Below are 18,233 nucleotides of genomic sequence, written 5' to 3' on the forward strand. Positions count from 1 at the left end.
TTTTAAAAGTGTAACGTTTTTTTTGATACGCCCTGTATCATATAATATTATTCTTTTTTTTTACCCTGCTGCAATTTCATTTTATGAAACTGTCTTTTATTCCTTACATCTTCCAGAAACCCCATCCGATTTGCCTCTGTATTCACACGTCACAGATAAACAGTTGTTCATTGTATTCTCGCAACAGAATATATCCTATGAAGGAAGGTTTCTTAAAATTAAGCAGATTCTTTTTTTTTTTGGGGGGGGGGGTGGGTCGTAAGCGCTGTGGTGAAGTGGGATCGAATAAATGCTTAGAGAAACTAGTAATTGACTCAAAGAAGATTAAATTAAGCTCTTTCTCCTTTTTGGTTTTCTGTTTTCTGTTGCTTTTTTATTTTCCTGCTTTTTATCTAATTTTTTTCATAAAGATAATCAAGAACGAGTGTATTTTCGTATAAGATTGGAAGCATTGGTAAGGTTTGAACAAATGAATGATTAAGAATAATATTAAGTTATCAACTCATGGAAGATTGGAATGAGCTCTCCCTCCCTTTTGATTTTCTGTTTTCTGTTGCTGTTTTTTTTTTTTCGTTTATAATTTTATCTTATTAATCTCATTTTCTAATCAATGTAATCAAGAACATAAATATTCAAGTATTCATATAATCATGTATTTATATAATATCATGTATAGAATTCGAATTCATTTGTTACTTGTCCTGCCAGTTTTGAGCAAGAAATATTTTCATTTATACGGTCGCCAAGAGCATTCAAAGGCTGAACTTTGATGAAACGGACCCATATAGGCATTTTTCTGTGACCACTTAGCCAGACTGAATGGAGTTGTTTTCAAGATGTAGGTAAGACGTTATAGTCTTATGCCCTGAGATAACATCATTTTGGAAATTAATGCGGAAATACAATTGTATTTTGCTTTCGTTTGTTTTTTTTTTGGGGGGGACATACTTTTTTTTTTTCAGAATAACGTTATTAAATTTATGTATTCACGAACTTCTTTCAGTTTCAGATTACCGAAACCCAAACCCAAAAATGTACCTGCGGAATAATGACCCTTTAGAACTAGGAGCTATACTTACAACTATCATTCGGTGCGGTTTATTTCTGCATCTTCTCTCTCCAAATACAATAACAAATGAAAACAAAGTGATACAGAGTATGCAAAAAAGGAGAGCAAAACATACGAATCAATATAACAACTGTCAATTTCATAACGGCATCAGTCTGTATTAACATGAATCAAAGCAACATGTTAAAAGCATACTGTTTCTATAAGTAAACAAAGGAGAAATCAATACAGGGGACTGTCATCATAAGTAGAGCTTGACGTTAATGAGGCCCTATAATACGAGTATAACACGACACCAATAAACCTATCAACACATAAAACTGTTAATCTTAACGTAGTATACCAAACGCATTTTCAAAAAAAAACAACAACAACAATCCAATAACTTACAACTCCAATAATTTTCAAGATTATAAAAACTATACAATTTACAACTATACCTCGGTCACTGGAGTCCAATTCATGCACCAAGGACATTGAAACCGTGCCTTTGGAGCATTTTAAGAAGATCGCCATTTCACGGAGCGTGGGCCCACACACAAAGACATTTACACAAGCACACACACTCACACACACTCGCTCAAATGCACATGCACATGCACATTAACAAGCACTCACGCAAATACACACACACAAAATGTGAAATTCCATCACTCGATAAGAAGTATACCGTTACCATTATGACCAGTTGACGGAAAATGTTTAGAAGACAGCGTTACATTCTGTTCTCTGATCTTGCACTGTTACGTATAGTCATTTAGTGTCTTTTATTCAATTAAACATGGCAATGAGATTCAGCCAAAAAAAAAATATTATATAGTGTCCGTGCCCCGATGAGATCACAAAAAAGAACTAGAAAAGAAAATATCTTCATTACTCACAACAAAAAATTGTTATAGCAAAAATGTAATTTATTATAACATCATGACACCAAATGAAATAAGTTATAAAATCATGCAACGAGAGAGAAAGAAAACAAAAACAAATCACGTATTGCAGAAAGATAATCGTTATAGGGTTTGTGATTTTAATACAACATAATCACTTTGCACCCCTATTTATGTTAATACGCAAGATTAGTTACCTGCATAAATGATCGCATTGATTGAAAGTTTTGTAATTGGTGATACTTACTAAACATACCTATAGACGTCCGAATGCATTTTCTAATGAGGTCATTCTTACAAATAATGTATTTGCAAGTAATTTAATGTGCACAAAGAGCAGGAACTTTCATCTAGAATGATTATTATGAAATAGCTTCGGGAGTATTAAATAGTCACGGATTAAAGATTTCAGTTTGTTCCAAAGTTCCGACGATATCATGGTCTTTTGATCTATTGAACAACTCTGGAAGTTGATTTTGCAGTTTCCAGATAACGTCTGTTTCAATTGAGAATAGGCCAAAATATTCCCTTCCATCTCTTCCCAACGTATTAGGTAATATCAAGGGTGTTATTTTTTTTATGGATAGCGTAAAACAAGGAAAGAGATCCAGGAGATTGCCAGAACTTCGACATGAGATGAGCAAAAAATACAACTTTTGCTGCTTAGATCATTGCCCCCAGAACTAGACGTGGGTGTTTCGAGAGTCTCACCTTCGGTCTCTGTCCCACACTGCAGCCTTTTCTGCCACAGAGATGCCAGAACAAACTGATTGGTGGAGTTGATGTCGAGGTAGGCGCGCATTTCTTCTGCCGGACTCGTCGGCCGGACGGTCAGCTGGAAACGGTATTCGTAGAGTTGTCCCTCGTCAAGAACGCGGCAAGCGTACTTCCCCTCATTGTCAAGTCCAATGCCATCGAACAACAAGCTTCCGAGCGACCCCATTCGCACGTTGTTTAATGATTCGGAGGTGTTATGGGTAATATTTATGCTTATTCCCCCCGGAATTGCCCACGTGATAGCGGTGGGACTGACGAACTTCATTGGGCACGACAGAACTAGTGAAGTGCTACCGCCGAAGGCTATCAACGTAGCATCTTGTTCAGCGCAGATTTCCGGCCGGCACTTGAGGCTTTCCGGTCGTGTCAAGAACAGACTCTGATGCAGAAGGGACGTTGGAGAGGAACAAGACAAGGGTTCAGAAAGGTGGCACAGCCACATTTGTAGGTATCGAAGACGACAGTCGCAAATCCAAGGGTTTTCCTCTCCCAAGAAATTCATGTTACGTGATGCATAACGCAACATCTTTTCGTCAACGCTCGTAAGATTGTTTTGACGAACATCGAGTGTAGAGATGCGAGTAAAAGATGGCAATGACGTCGATGAGAGGGCTTGCAGCTCGTTGTCACTGAGATAAAGATCTCTCAAATTGGGTAGACGTGAGAACGTATCTCTTGGAAGCCATTTGATTCTGTTGCTTGACAGATCTAACACCTGTAACGACGAGTGAATGCGTTTTGTTAATAATTGAGTCGGTAAACGTACAAATCTATTATGGGACAACCCCAAGATCCTAATGTTGGAAGAGGTTATAATAGGGAAATGACTCCATAATCTATTATATGTCAGTTCCAAATTTATAGTATTCGTAGGGTTGGAAAGGTGTAGCTGGATTTCTTCTGCCAGCTCATAAAGTCCGAGGCAATTGTTGAGAAGAACGTAACCAGGAGCTGGATTTCCGTCGAGTGCCTGTAGCTGACGGAGGGATAGATCCGTGCCAGACAGGTCAAGCAAATTAAGATTGAGAGGGACGTGGAATAATTGGTATGAGACGTTCATCAATGGATTAGCAGATACATCCAGGTGCGCTAGTTTAGAACACGGAAAGAATAGACCGGGTGGCAAATAAGTTAACCTATTTTTTCTTAAGGAAAGACTGAAAAGGTTTGATAGACCTTCAAAGCTATTGCTGGAAAGGCTAGATATCACGTTAGCAGAAAGGTCGAGAAAGTTCAAAGAATGAGCACGTAAAAATAACGCTAGCGTGATATACCTCAGCAGATTATCCCCCAACCAAAGACCTCTTAAGGTTGCTGACACGGTCATGTTCTTCGTCGTTGTGATTGCGTTGCTAGAAAAATTCATATCTGTCAGCGCTGCGTCCAAACCATATCCCACTGAAGTGAGGCGGTTTCCGTCTATGTGAAGATGAGTAAGAAAAGGCGGCAGTTGAGCTGAGAGTTTTGTGATGGTATTATCTGACAGTATTAGGTATGTGACGTCGCTGAAATGAACGGAAAACATTTCCCAATCTACCTGAGAAATATTGTTGTGTTGCAATAAAAGGTATGTCAGTTTCGGCAGGTTACAAGAAGGAAGCCTCACTAAATGACAGTGTTGCAGAGACAGTCTTCTTAACTCCGGTAATCCCTCCAGTGGGGCTGATGATGGCAGGTATCGGAAATCGTTGCCATTCAGATTCAGGGATTGAAGTTTTCTACAACCGAGATTTGGCATGACCTGAAGTTTGTTTCCCGACAAATCTAGAGAATTGAGTCTCGGCATATTGTTGAACGCACCTGGATGTATATATCGGATCACATTATTGGACAAATCAAGTACCTCCATTTGCGGGAAAAACGTAAAATCGGATATTTCTTGCAGTCCGTTGTGGCTCATTATGACTGTGGAAACACCAGTGCAATTTTCAAAATGTGTACTATTCCAGACGCGGATGTGATTGTAACTGAGGTCGAGTAACGAGAGCCTGGAAAAGTCTTGCAGGAAATCGAGGTTATTAAGTCGATTTTGTGTCAGAATCAAAAAGCATATAGTTTCCCTGCTGTTCGAGTCAAAGACGATCTCTTCAAGAATGCCTGCCATGATGTAGACGTCTTCTATCATTGTTTGCCCTCTAATTGTTACCGAACGAACTGGGTTTTGTGAGGCGTTCAGGGCTGATGTAATCAATGTCACATTTTCGCATATGACAAGTCTGCTTATCCTATTCTGGTTGAGAAGTAGACTTGGGAGAAGTGATACACCGGCAGAACAATCAAAAGAAGCCAGATGGTTATCGATCAATATCAAAGACTTGAGGTTATTAAACTTCGTAAAACACTCATGAGGCAAGAGTTGGATTCTGTTGGAACGTAGGTTCAAGTCATGGACCGTTGCCAGGACACACAAGCTGTTGACACTCTGGAGTCTATTGTAGCTCAGATCTAGCCGCTCTAGACTCAACAGCCCCGCAAAGGCATCCTCATGAATCCGCTCGATTCGATTGCCTTCAAGTTTCAAGACCTTTAGAGCTGTCATCGGTCCGAAATCAGAGATGACAGCAAGGCTATTGATGCTGAGGTCCAAGTGAACTACTCCTTGTATGTTAGAGAATTGAGATGGAACAAAAGTTGTAATCAAGTTGTTCCTCAGCCAAATGTTCTCCACTAAGAAAGCAATTTGTGGTACCTCCCTGATATTGTTTCTTTCAACGTTCAGCGTTATCATTCTCGACACAGCGGGAGAAATCTCGAAACTCAAGTCGTTGATCAGATTCTTACCGATGTTAAAGGCCAAAAGTTTATCCATATTTACCACAGAGGGAACCGCGGGGAGAAAGTTATCAAATAGTTTTAGAACTGTGAGTGAATTTAAGTGTGCGAATGCTGCAGGATGAATTACACGAATCTCATTGGTTGACAGGTCGAGCTGTCGCAGCGAGGAAAAACATCCGAAATCGTCAGCGTCTACGGCTGGAAGGCGATTCATCTGCAGGGCGATTCGGACAATGTTGCAAGGAATATTCTCGGGTACGGTCCGCAGGGACCTAGATTTGCAGTCGGCCGATAGCTGGTAAATGTTGCAGGGAGATGCCTCAACCGAGCTGGTGGAGGCTAGGCTCCCAAGAATGGCAAAAACAAGAAGCATGTTCAGTAACGTTGATGCCTTCTGGTTAACAAAATTAGGCAACCAAGAATGTTCCGGTCACCATCAGAAGAAAATTATCTCTTTGGCCAAAGCCAAGAAGCACGAAGTTCTAGATGATGATTACAAATACTTGCACGCCCATTTACAGGTACTAATACTCCATCGTGGAGGGCAAAAATGACCTGGTTTGTCCACGCTTGCACAGCGGATGATTAATTTCGCGCTGGGTCAGATAATGAGCTACTAGATAATTATATATTGTCTTTGCCTGTAAACGTAGACTTTTGGTTTGAAACGATTGGGCAGATCTTATCTTACGGGCGTCGTCTACTCTGACATAATCACGACGTCATAATGGGAAAAAAATGTAATCATGTCGATTGGTTGCATTTTTCCGTTTAGGACGGTTTTTGTTAACGCATGCGCCAATCTTCGGGGTGAAAACTAGTTTCTTCTGTGTGGGTTTGAAACTGGTTACTGCATTTTTAGGCACCGTTCCGAGTCTTCTCACCGACCGACGAAAGCAATAAGAAAAGACTTGATCGGGAACACAATGACGCTTATCATGAAAAACGGGAATCAGTGCAGACATCATCACGGCGTAAATGCCTAATTCCTTATGACAAGTAGTGTCTAAATTCTAACGTATTGTAAGATCCATGTTGTGCAGGCGTGGACCTAGATTTTCGATAAGGGGGAGGGGGTGACCCAATGACAATTCTGTTGTCAATCGGATGACAAAAAACAAAAAATAAAAAACAAACAAACACATGAACATGAAAGTCTTCAAATTTTTGGCTGCCAATTCTACCGACAAAATTAATTAGCGTGGTGGCGTTTTTTCTATGCAAATCACATTGTCATTTGGCAGCCCGGGGGGGGGGGGGGGGGGAACTGGGCACTGGCGAGGGACAAAATGAATTTTGATACCTGAATACCTTGTGAATCATCCGCTTTGTTTGTATGAACATTTTTTTTTTTTATGTGCTAGGAGAGTCACCGTGACACATGGGAGCTCACGTATCAAAAGAATTTTACTTTTGTAAGCCCTGGGCCCCGTTGCTAGAAATTTTGCGTTTAAACGCAACTTGCAACTGATTGTCACTGGCCAATCAAAATCATTGTTGCATGCATGTCTTCTTAATAGGGCAGACCCTTAGCCAATCAGAATGGTTGTTTCAAAATTAGCAATTATTTGTAATTGATTGCAACTTTCTTGCAACGGGGCCCCTGGTCTATGTGTCACTTCTTTACATCAGTGCATATCTGTATCATAGCTGTATAATTGTATAATAAGGATACATTGTAAATTGTCTGTACGTCTAAGTTATATTACAATACCTTCACATGGCCAAATTAATGAGTGAATAAATAAAATACATTGGACGAGCAAGTTTAACTTTGGAATGAAAACTGAATATGAAAAGTGAGACTAATAATTTCTCCTTAAAAAGACATGAAATCATTCAATTCATTATGTTGTCTTCAAACATGGCTTTGACTTACACCTGGGTTAAGCAACTAGACAACGTCAAAATGTTTATAAAATCAAATTCATCTCACTAACAACTCGGCAGCTAATACTGTATATTTTTTCCCTCGAAGGCTTAATTTTCGATCACTTCACGAGTCACTGTTGGACTGCGAATTTAACAACATGCGAAAATGTCGCCATACATTAGGGTAATAGTGCACTACAAGAGCCTCTGTCATATTGCCAAAATAACATCTCGTGAAAATGTCGATGATTTCCTCAGTTGCGAGAATGATCTGTATGCCAGATTAACATGTTATACCATTGTATACAGGATCACTCCATTTCAAGAGATCTCCATTGTTGCGTTGCTATGCAACGCCTGATTAATTTGATGTGGAAGATTTCTGCTTTCGAAATTAAAAACTGTTCTATTATACATAGTTGATTAGTTTGTACATTATTATTTTTGTTAATACAAGTATCATAATATGTCATATTCATAATGACTACATTGTGTCATATTTTCTTATTTTTTATGTAATTCCAAAAGGAAAACTAAGCAGCTAAAACGTAGCTCCTCGGGTCATAGTTGATTGGATGAAGAGGCCCATAACACCTGATTAGTTTCATGCGGAGCATTAACCTTTGAAAATAATATAATAAAGACAGGCGGAGATTGTAAATGACCTGGACATGGTATCCAGATACTAATTGTCCACGTGGCCGGGGGCCTTGTGAAGGACTGGAATCATCGCTTCTTATGTTGCGTATAGGCATTTGCGCCGAATTGTGAAAACGAGGAAAGCTTTTCAAAACACCTTGCATAACTTATTCATCTACATTGAAATCTCATTCATAGACAAGGTTTTTATGAAAGTAATATGGAGAAAGATAGAACAAATGAAAGAGAAAGAATGATATTGATGATTATTGCAGAAGGATGGTTAGGAAATAAGAGACAGAGAAATGTTAATGTACAAAATATGCACACACACACACACACACACATGCAGTCATAATCAATATACACTCTATTATAGTGTTATACCAACAAGTTTATGATATCAAATATTGGAATCTTACAGATAATTATTTTTCCCCATGTGCATCATACACATAGGGCCTACATTAATTTCATGTCTTCTATCAAACTCGATCAATAGTAACTTTTTTCAATGAAAGTAGTGGAAATAGCAATTACTCGCTTTGTCGAACTGAGCGGTTACAACTCTTTGGGCTAATTGTAACTTTTCTTTGAACAGCTTACCTTCTTTTTGTTTTTCTTCTTCTGTCTGCTACCACCAACAGGCAAGTATAAAGGAAACCGTGATTTTTGTTTTCAATAATTTTCACAGAATAATGTCCGTCGAGATTTCATAGGAGAGTTAGTCTAGTACTGGTCTGCGTAAAGACTTATGAAAACAATGATTTCTGTCATTTTTCCAAATATTACTTGACTACAACAATTGGGTGCAAAGGGTCTTCATATACGTGTACCCGTCATTTTTCGCACTTTTAAAATTCAATGTAAAATATTTTTCATTCAAAATTCGTCCCGAGAAACTCACAGAATGCAAATCCTAACTTCAATTTAGTCAATCGTCATTGTAAATCGTTTTTGGTCAACCGTTTTCAAAGACATCGCATTCAAAATCGTCGATTGTCATTGACATTCGTCCCCATCGCCCATCGACTGGAGAATGTAAGAATCAAAAATTTGTCTTAGTTCACAAAATTTCATGAATTTGTCAAACAAATTCGTCAGATAGCATTGGTCTTTAAGTGTGAGGGTGAACTAATCCTAAGCCTGCATTACCTCACTTCTCCCGCTACTGGGATCAGTAGACATTACTCCTAAACCGTTTGTTTGACATTATAACACACACACACACACACACAGAAGGTTGAGGGATAAATGGCAGTCAGAGAACACTAAAAACAGTAAAGAAAATATTTACTCATGTCGTAACAACTTTTGGATTTGAGCTCTTTTGCTTCCTGATTTTTTTTTAAATTGCATGAAACAAACTGCAGAATATTCAAAATGATAAATGGCAAAAAATTTGATGTCTTTTTTATATACATCAACATGGGCTGAAACTCTACACACATGTAAGATCATCGTGGATCACTTTTTCGTTGGGCGCGCAGTCTCTCGATTATCGCTATCAGAAAATTTGCGCCCTCTCTTGGTTTATCGCACCAAGGAAAAGGGGACGGAGTCCAGACTAGGGCGTCACTTCAGATGATCTTGGGAATGGGTGACTGACTAAACCCGGAGGGGTGTGTGCAGACAGGTGAACTCTGGGCCATAGGTTGGAGGGGCAGATACGGGGACAGAGAGACGGGGGGGGGGTGTCATTCAATGAGCCTCATTGAGAAGGATGTGAGGGACTTCTGACTTTAAAGGGTGTGTACAGTTCTGGTTGAGGTTATGGTTTAGCTTTTAACGTTTTGCCAGATATTCAGAAATCTCTCTATGAGATGTCAAAGAGCATGTATTTCTAAGGGGTATCAAAAGTTTATTTTGATGAAAATCGGTTTTGAAATGGCTGAGATATCAAAAAAACAAGGTGAAACAAAGAGATCCTAATAAAAGGCGTGGCCTGTCGCCTTTTATTATCGTCATCACTTTTTTGGATATCTCAGCCATTTGAAAACCAATTTTCATCAAATAAACGTTGAATCCTGATACATACGCTTTCATATTTCATAAAAGGTTTCTCATTTTGTCACGTAGGAATGTTCAAAACATGAATCCCCACCTCACCAGTACTGTACAGTCCCTTTAAGACGTACAAAAGGTATACAGGCAATTAAGATCCCCAACTTTGGGCAGCATCATTAGGTATAGATAGGATACAATGTAGGATGCCCAAGGGACACTTTGTGCTATGAGGATGGCTGCATGGACACAGATAAGATGCCGATCTGGAGAGGGGAAAATTCGATCATCTGTGAATTCCTCCGAGCCCGTGGTGGCCGTTAAGGCGAGTTGTGCCGAGGGGTAATTAATTGTTTTAATCTTTTAATTACAGGTGCAATTGTCAGAACGATGGTGAAATATAAATTACCAACTGGGTCCTCTGTTTGACTGATGAAAAGACATATCTGGCGAGTTAGGGCTTAGCACTACGGGACGTCCCGGTTCGGGAAGTCTCAATCTATGTTAATGGAATTAGCGATATGTCGAATAACATTGGAAACTTCTATCGGTCGACAGGAATTGTGTAACATGTGGGCTTGCAGCTAATTTGTGATTTAGAAGTCTCAATTAATGTTAACGGAATCGGCGATATGTTGAATGGCATTCGAATTTTCTATCGGTCAACAGGATGGTGTGACATGTAGGCTTGCAGATAATTTAGGCGATATGGAACGGACTTTGGCACATGGAAAGCGCCACCTCCAGTCGGTCCTTAATTGTTTCGATGTCCTGGTACATAGGTAATTTCAGCTTGCGCTGGAAGTGGTGGTTGTCGCAACCAAGCGCCTGTGGGAGGGTGTGAGAAAGAGGCGAGTTCACGTCAAACGGACCGGGATGCACCATGATTGTTAGACCGAGATCTGCCAAGCCGCCGCACGGCACACGATCCGCACCAGACACAAAGACTGCATGGGGGAAGAGTGTGAGTGAGTAATCAGAAGTCAAAAATCAACCGGGAACTTCTGGGGAATGTTCAAAGAACAGGAAATGACTAAATAAGTATTGGAGGATGAAATTCAGAATTTCATCATAAAGCTAGTACATGTATATAGTAACTAAGAACATGAAATTTCTATTTTTTTGGTTGTAACGCAACTACCAAGTATTATATATAGCTTTGTTTTCCTTTCACCTGTAGGTTGCTATAATCATAGTTAAAATCTTCGCTTGACAACGATAGAGATTTCCACAGTAACAATTTTTGGAAGATAAGGTGATGTCATCTATACCGGACTGTATTTTTTTTTCTTAAACCATAATAATCTTTCATGTTTATTATTGTTTGACTTCTAGGTCAACAAACAGGAGAAATAGTTCATAATTACAATTTTGTCAAAGTTAATATTCTGGCGACACTTCCTCTGACACATTCCCCAGCTCTGGTGTCACGCGTTGCGTTAACATAATAAATGCCTAGAGTCTTCCTTGGAGGAATTTTGGCTCCTAAATAGCCCAACTTTTGCCGCTAGACTCTAAAATTGCATACGTAATATAATAAAAACGTAAATCATCGGAGCTGCTTTTTATAATCACCCTTATTTCTAATGACACAGTTAATCTGAACATTTGATAGTTTCACATGTAGCTGTATGTACAATATCTAGTATTGTGGTACATATTGTATGTATATTCCCCCTTGAACCTGTACCAACATAAATGTGGTATTGGAAACATAATCTCACTTGAAATTGACAAATTGGATTAATTATGCTTACTGAGAAATTTCCTCTTCTGTTCCTCCTCAAGAGAATGGAAACATTCCCAGAACATTGTGATGGTTTGATGAGATGGGTGGTAAGGAATGCAGTATCTCGTGCTCTGATAGTGGCAAGGAATAAGAGAGTTTGGGTCATCACTCTGTTCATCGTTTTAGCCGTTGAAAATGCTAATGGGATTATTGAATATTGTTACAGTCCTGAAATATTTCACTTTCTTATGGAGGGAAAGGGCTTGTTTCTACTGACAAGTAAAAATAATGTTCTTGATTTTCTCAAAACATAGCTCCGTTTGAGGCTCGGGACACCGTCGCATTGCTTGATCATTACAGCCATTAATATTTTGCAATTTAAACACACTGAAGTCCTCCTAATTTCCTTCTGAAATTGCCAAATTGTCCTCAATAATGAGGATTGGATAAAATAGTGACATGGATCATAACAAAGCCGTAGTGGAAGAGGGTATGTCAATAAGTTGTACAATACTTCCACAAGGAAAAAAAAAATGAAGGAGAGATTATTTCGCAACTACCCTAAACGATACAGGAATCATCATTTTTAAAGCAATAAATGCTTACTTTTCCAATTATTTGCGGAGAATAAATCGTAGATTTTGGAGGAAGTCACAATGAGCCTTTGTAATTTGCGTCTAAGCTTCAAGAAACTTTAAAAAATGTCATAAGCTCATTACTTTATTCTTACTGTTTATTTGCATCACATATTATACACATGAATAATATATCATCCTTTTGATGGAAGCCGAAGTGCACTATTATCTTTTTCAAATATTTGGTTGCTCGAGTATTAAATGTCAACGAACCTGTTCTAGCGCTTTCCAGTCGAAGCGTTGCTGTCCAAGAACGAAATCTTCCAGTTCCACAGGACGAAAGATGCGGAGGATGCTCTGGCGGCAGACAAGGTAGAATCCCTTCCGAAAGGCGCACATCTGTTCAGTTGCAAGAGCACGCCGCACCTCTTGCTGGACATAACGGTTGCTGATTGAATAGTAAATAAATAAATAAATTATTCAATTAATCATTTAATTAATTAAATGAATAAATACATGGATATATAAAAAGACTGTGAAGCAATTTTGGTAGCTTTGGTGTTTGTCACTGCAACCACTGTCCGCGGGTATATCTATAAAACAAATGCAATCACCTTCAATTCCATCCCCACCAACTCCTTCCGAAAAATGGATCATACTTAACCTAATTCAATTCAGTTCAATTCAAGTAAATTTTATTTTGTCGAGAAAAACGTAACATACACTTCACATTTTGTTGTAACAAAGAGAGGACTAAATAAACTACTAGTACTCGAAGCCGAGGCTGACCAAAAGTAGAGCTACTTACATGTCCTCACTAGCCGGGATATTCTGGCCATCCTCTGTTTCGATCTCCATGTAGACGGTGTTTTCTTCGATGTATTCTTTTGTTCCATCTCTCAGCTTTGTTAACTGCATGGCCATATCACTGTCCAACTCGAGTAGTTGGTCCATTTCGTTTTCAGGCCTAAGCAATGAATATTATGTACATATCATCATAAATGGAAGATTAAACGAGAACTTACCGTTTGAAGTTTAATATTAATTTTATGAGTAATTGGAGGGTGAGATTACGTCATATATGAGATCCCGCTAGTGCGCGCGCCACTCAATATTAGAAGCAAGAATGTGACCACTGATGTAGGAAGATAACGAGAGATTAAATTACCGTTTGAAATTTGGGGGAGGGTGAGGTGGGACGTAATCTCACCCTCCAATTACTCATAAAATTAATATTAAACTTCAAACGGTAAGTTCTCGTTTAATCTTCCATTTTATATCGTAATTTCGTGAGAGATTACGTCATATATGAGATTTCAAAGCCAGTGGTTACATTCTCGAGGCAACCCCCCCGAAAAGGGGTAGGAAGCATACCTTACAAGAGGTTCCATTGCAAATCTCATTCAGGTTGAATGCTGCAGAGATATTGTGTCTCCAAGAGTTCACAAGTTCAGGCAGTTCAAGACATGTCTGCCCAAATCTTAGGGCTTCACAGTCTATTTTTTGATAATTGTTTCTACAAAGGTTTTCTCAGCAGGACAGGGCTTGTTGTAGTACTTGCGAAAGGTTCTTTCGTTGGCCCAACCGGCTTGCGCAAGTATTTTAGATACTGGGAAATTTCCCTTATTGGCTGCCGAGGTAGACGCTGCCCGAGTAGAGTGCGCCTTGTAGATCTCTGTATCAATACCCGCAGCCTCCAAAACCTCCTTAATCCAGCGAGCGATTGTTTGAGATGATACCCTGTGATACGGTTTCTTGTAGCTAACAAAAAGGTACCGTTCACTAGCTCTGATTCTGCGGGTCCTGCTGATGTACATTGTATTCCTGCAAGTACCTGACTACACAAAGTCTCCTATCTGGCGGGTATGCCTGGAGCTTGACACTGTGTGAGTAATTTCCAGGCTTGCTCTGTTTTAGGAGATCATGAAGGTGAAAGGTGACTGCATTATCTCTTAACACCATACCATCCAAGCTTAGATAGTGTAATGATTGAATCCTTTGTGCTGAGATTAATGCAATAATCACACACAATTTAAGCGTCAATTTTTTCAGGTCCAAAATGTGCGCTGGGGACCAAGAACGAAGAAAATTGAAAACAAGGTTAACGTCCCACATTTCCATGTATCTAGGCTTGGGTGGGCGTAGCTGAAAGACTCCCTTCATAAACCTCTGGATAAAGGGATGGTTTCCAACTGTAAACATAGTATCTCGAAGAATCACAAATGAAGATAGAGCACTCCGTGCTAAGTTTATGACACTGTAACCTGCCCCTTTATCGAAGAAAATGTCACTCAGGAATTCCAGGATAGCTTGAACATCCGAGTACAAGTAGTTGCTGCATTTTTTGTCACAAAATGCTTTCCATTTGTTTATGTACACTGCATACTGTTTTTTAGTCCCTTTTCTCCAAGAGGAGGCCATTACAGCAGTTATACGTGCATTCAATCCCGCATCTCTGAAGGGCTTGCACAGAACCTGCAAGCAAGAAGATCAATCTGAGTGTTTAGTGGGTGAGGAGTGTTAGAAACTGGCAATGTTAGTAAGGATTCACTCCTATGAATAACAAGTGGTTCCTCATTCATCATCCTGTTTAGGAGAGGAAACCATGGCTGGCTTGGCCATTTTGGGACTACTAGTATCCCAGTTGCATTATCAGATTTGATTTTTTGAATGCACTTAGCAACTAAGCAGAAAGGAGGAAATGCGTAAAAGTACCACTTTCCCCAATCGAGAGTAAAGGCATCAACAGCCTTGGCATGTGGGTCGGGCAACCATGTGACATAGTTCTCTACCTGCTTGTTAAGTCTGGAGGCAAATAGGTCTATTTCTGGTGTCCCAAAACATGAAGTTATTTCTTGGAAAACTGTGCGGTCAAGCATCCATTCTGTGCGGTCATTGAAAATTCTAGACATGCGGTCTGCCTCCACATTCAGCTTTCCTGGCAAGTGTGCTGCAGTGACCCAAATTTTACGAGTTTCGCACCACTGCCAAATCTCTCGGGCTGCCCGATCACAGTCAAGGGATTTAATGCCTCCCATGTTGTTAATGTACGCAACAGCAGTACTGTTATCTAGCCGTAACAAAACATGAATGTTTTGTGAATTAGAACAGAAGGACTTGAGTCCCATGCCAGCAGCCAGGGTCTCCAGATAATTAATCTTATTCTCCCTGGCTTTTTGCAGCTCGTCTTCATTCCATCTACCCCCTGTATGGGTGGTATGATCAGATGCCCCCCAGCCTTTGCCACTGGCATCCGTGCACAATTCGAGCATAGGTTTAGGGTGTCGTAAGGGTGAGAAAGTAGACTGCACATTGTCTGTCCACCATTGCAGCTCTTGTTTTGCTTCCAAAGATAGGCTCATTTTTCTGTCAAAATGCCCCTTATTCATTTTGAGTGCTTTGATTTTGTCCCTTTCTAAAGCCCTGTAATAGAGCTGTCCATACTGGACTGCGGGAAATGATGCTACCATTTTCCCGATAATTCTAGCCACCTGCCTGATACTGGGGTTTGCCATTTGCATAAGTTCATTGCACAAGGACTGTATTTCCTCTGATTTGTTATCAGGCAGTCGAATTGTCATGGCCTGAGTATTGAGAATGAAACCAAGAAATTGTATTTCTTGAGTGGGGCATAGTACTGATTTTTCTGGGTGTACCAAGAACCCAAGTTGTGCAAGGATGCTAGTGGTTTCAAAAACCGTTTGCAATGTTTGATTCTCACTTTCTCCAATAATGAGTACATCGTCAAGGTATCCAATTACTACATGCCCTTGCTCTCTCAGTAATGTAAATACAGGTTTCAGTAGTTTAGTGAATAACCTTGGCGCCGTGCTCAGGCCATTAGGCAGTACTTTGAATTGCCAAAGTTGATTTTTCCAGGAGAACTTTAAGAACTTCCTGTGTGTTGGGTGCACAGGTACTGTATAGTACGCGTCCCGAAGGTCGACTGAAGCTAAGAAGCTATTTTCTGAAATGAGTTCAATAGCAGTATGGATATTTTCCATCTTAAAATGCTGGTACTGGAGATATTTGTTGAGATCAGACAGGTCTAGGATAACGCGTGTACCCCCGTCTTTTTTAGGCCGTGTAAAAATATTAGACACGAATTCTCCAGTTTCCATCTGGCACGGTTCGATTACTCCCTTGTCATGGAGTTTAGAAATTTCAAGATCAATATCAGCCTCTTCGGCTTTATTACACCGAAATAGGTAAGGGGGTTTAGTTCTAGATGGTGCACCCATCTCTTTACTGAATTCAAGCCTGTAGCCACTTACAGCATTTAGCACATGTGGGTCTGAAGTAATTTTGCGCCACTTTGGGAGGAATTGCTTCAGTCGACCTCCTACCATAGGTTCTACATTATTATGACATAGCTTTGCATAATCACTAGAATCAGATGTCATGTTTACCTCGTCAGTTGAACTGGAGGTTATCGTGCTCTCTTCATCCCTGAGCCCTGCTTGCTGCCGCAGTGCGGTTGGTGCTGGCTGGGATGTGTGAAGGTGTGGGGAGCCGACGGCTTCCCCCTCCCCTTGGGGCGCTGGCCTAAAAAAGCATGGCTGGTAGCTCCAGTCCACGGTCCTTTTGCACCTGTAGGCCTAGTGACATCACTTGTACTTGCACGAGAAGTAGTCCAGCCCGCGTCGCGGTACTGTTGGGGCAAATTTGAGCTTCCTGATGTAATCTTGCTCCTGCCCTTGCCATATGCACTCCTGCCATAGTCATATGGGCTGAAACGCTTCTTTTTGTATTGTCTGCTATGCTCACTCCTGAGGACACCCTCAGTTGCTTTTTGTTCATCTCTTATGTCTTTCATTTGCCTTCCCAGGTCGTCACCAAAAAGGAATTTGGAGACCGGGGTAGAGGGCTTGCAGAGATGCTGGAATTGATAACCAATGTCTGGTTTCATGAATTCCTTACGCAAGGAATTTAGCTCGAAATTCGCACTGCACAGAAGTGCTAGTGCATCTTGTTGCTGTTCAGTGATATCCTGTGCCGACACTGTATGTATGTAGGCATTGATGCCTCTCGTGAGATTCTTTTGGAGTCTCTGAAATTTGAGGTCTCGTGTCTTTGAAAAGGCAGGTAGCCCATTCCAGATTCTTTGGTTGACTTTCGGCACATCCACCAGCTCACAGTTGCTGGGAATGGGGTATTTAGTGATCGTTTCATCTACCACTTTGGGCTCGAGATGGTGGGTCAGAAGGTAGGCTGTAGACTTAGCAATTTCTGGGTCAATGGGGGGACCAACTTCCTCAGCCACAGCAAATTTGGCTGCAATGTTTGGCACTTTCTCCACTACAGAAGGGGGAACTTCGCCTTCTTCAATATCAAATTTGTCATCACGACTATCCCCTTGACCTGGTTGGATAATCACAGAGTTTTCATCCATATCTCGGCCCAGAAATGGTGCCGCATATTCATCATCATAATGGCAGTCAGTATCTGCCGAGTCTGAAGGGGAGTATTCAGAACGAGTCCTGATACTCTTTCCATTGCCACCGCCTTCACGGGCTGGTGTCTGCTTTGCCGACTGTGCCTCCACAAATTGAACAACCACAGCTAATTGGCCTTCAAGCTTGCCGAGTCTATCTTCCAAAGTTGAAACTTTAGAGGCCAGTTTGGCAGGTGGTTTCACTGTTTTGTTTGCACCGGTACTACCGCTAGGGTTAGCACTGCTTGTTGTAGTAGTACTATTACTAGTACCTGCCTTGCCGGCTCTAGTAGGCGTTTTACCTTTGGCTGTCGCAGTTTTCTGCTTGCACTCTTGTGCGTGCTGGTCTCCGCGACCCCCGCCGGTGGCTGCCGGGGACGCGACTGCTGTCAGCAGCGGTGGTGCGGCTGCGCCGCCCACGTTTGGAACGTTGGTCGAAGACATAAATTCCGTTGCTGTTCAGCTGAAGAAT

The 18,233-nt window shown here is 40.6% G+C and overlaps 2 protein-coding genes across 2 annotated transcripts in view; both read right to left on the reverse strand.

Annotated features, from left to right (window-relative positions):
• Positions 1–1,219: 1,219 nt before the first annotated feature.
• On the reverse strand, positions 1,220–5,881 carry LOC139723803 (uncharacterized). The gene is made up of 2 exons (XM_071635010.1): positions 2,668–5,881; positions 1,220–1,224 (listed from the first exon to the last, which is right to left on the reverse strand). The coding sequence occupies exons 1-2, from the start codon at positions 5,879–5,881 to the stop codon at positions 1,220–1,222; spliced, it is 3,219 nt and encodes a 1,072-aa protein (XP_071491111.1).
• Positions 5,882–9,761: 3,880 nt separating this feature from the next.
• The window catches only part of LOC139723804 (E3 ISG15--protein ligase Herc6-like), a 48,410-nt gene continuing 39,938 nt past the window's right edge, over positions 9,762–18,233 (reverse strand). Inside the window, exons 17-20 of the mRNA XM_071635011.1 lie at positions 13,136–13,294; positions 12,601–12,775; positions 11,781–11,883; positions 9,762–10,970 (exon numbers count right to left, since the gene is read on the reverse strand). Coding sequence (XP_071491112.1) covers positions 10,723–10,970; positions 11,781–11,883; positions 12,601–12,775; positions 13,136–13,294 — 685 coding nt within the window. The 3' untranslated portion in view covers positions 9,762–10,722. The remainder of the gene's footprint in view (positions 10,971–11,780; positions 11,884–12,600; positions 12,776–13,135; positions 13,295–18,233) is intronic.

This window comes from Diadema antillarum, unplaced genomic scaffold, assembly GCF_040938485.1.
Source record: "Diadema antillarum isolate AM-2024a unplaced genomic scaffold, OU_Dant_1.0 scf00000201, whole genome shotgun sequence".
Classification (NCBI taxonomy): Eukaryota; Metazoa; Echinodermata; class Echinoidea; order Diadematoida; family Diadematidae; genus Diadema; species Diadema antillarum.

What these genes read in the sequence shown, in the direction of transcription:
- LOC139723803 (XM_071635010.1), bottom strand. Translation starts at nt 5,881, where the DNA reads ATGCTTCTTGTTTTTGCCATTCTTGGGAGCCTAGCCTCCACCAGCTCG.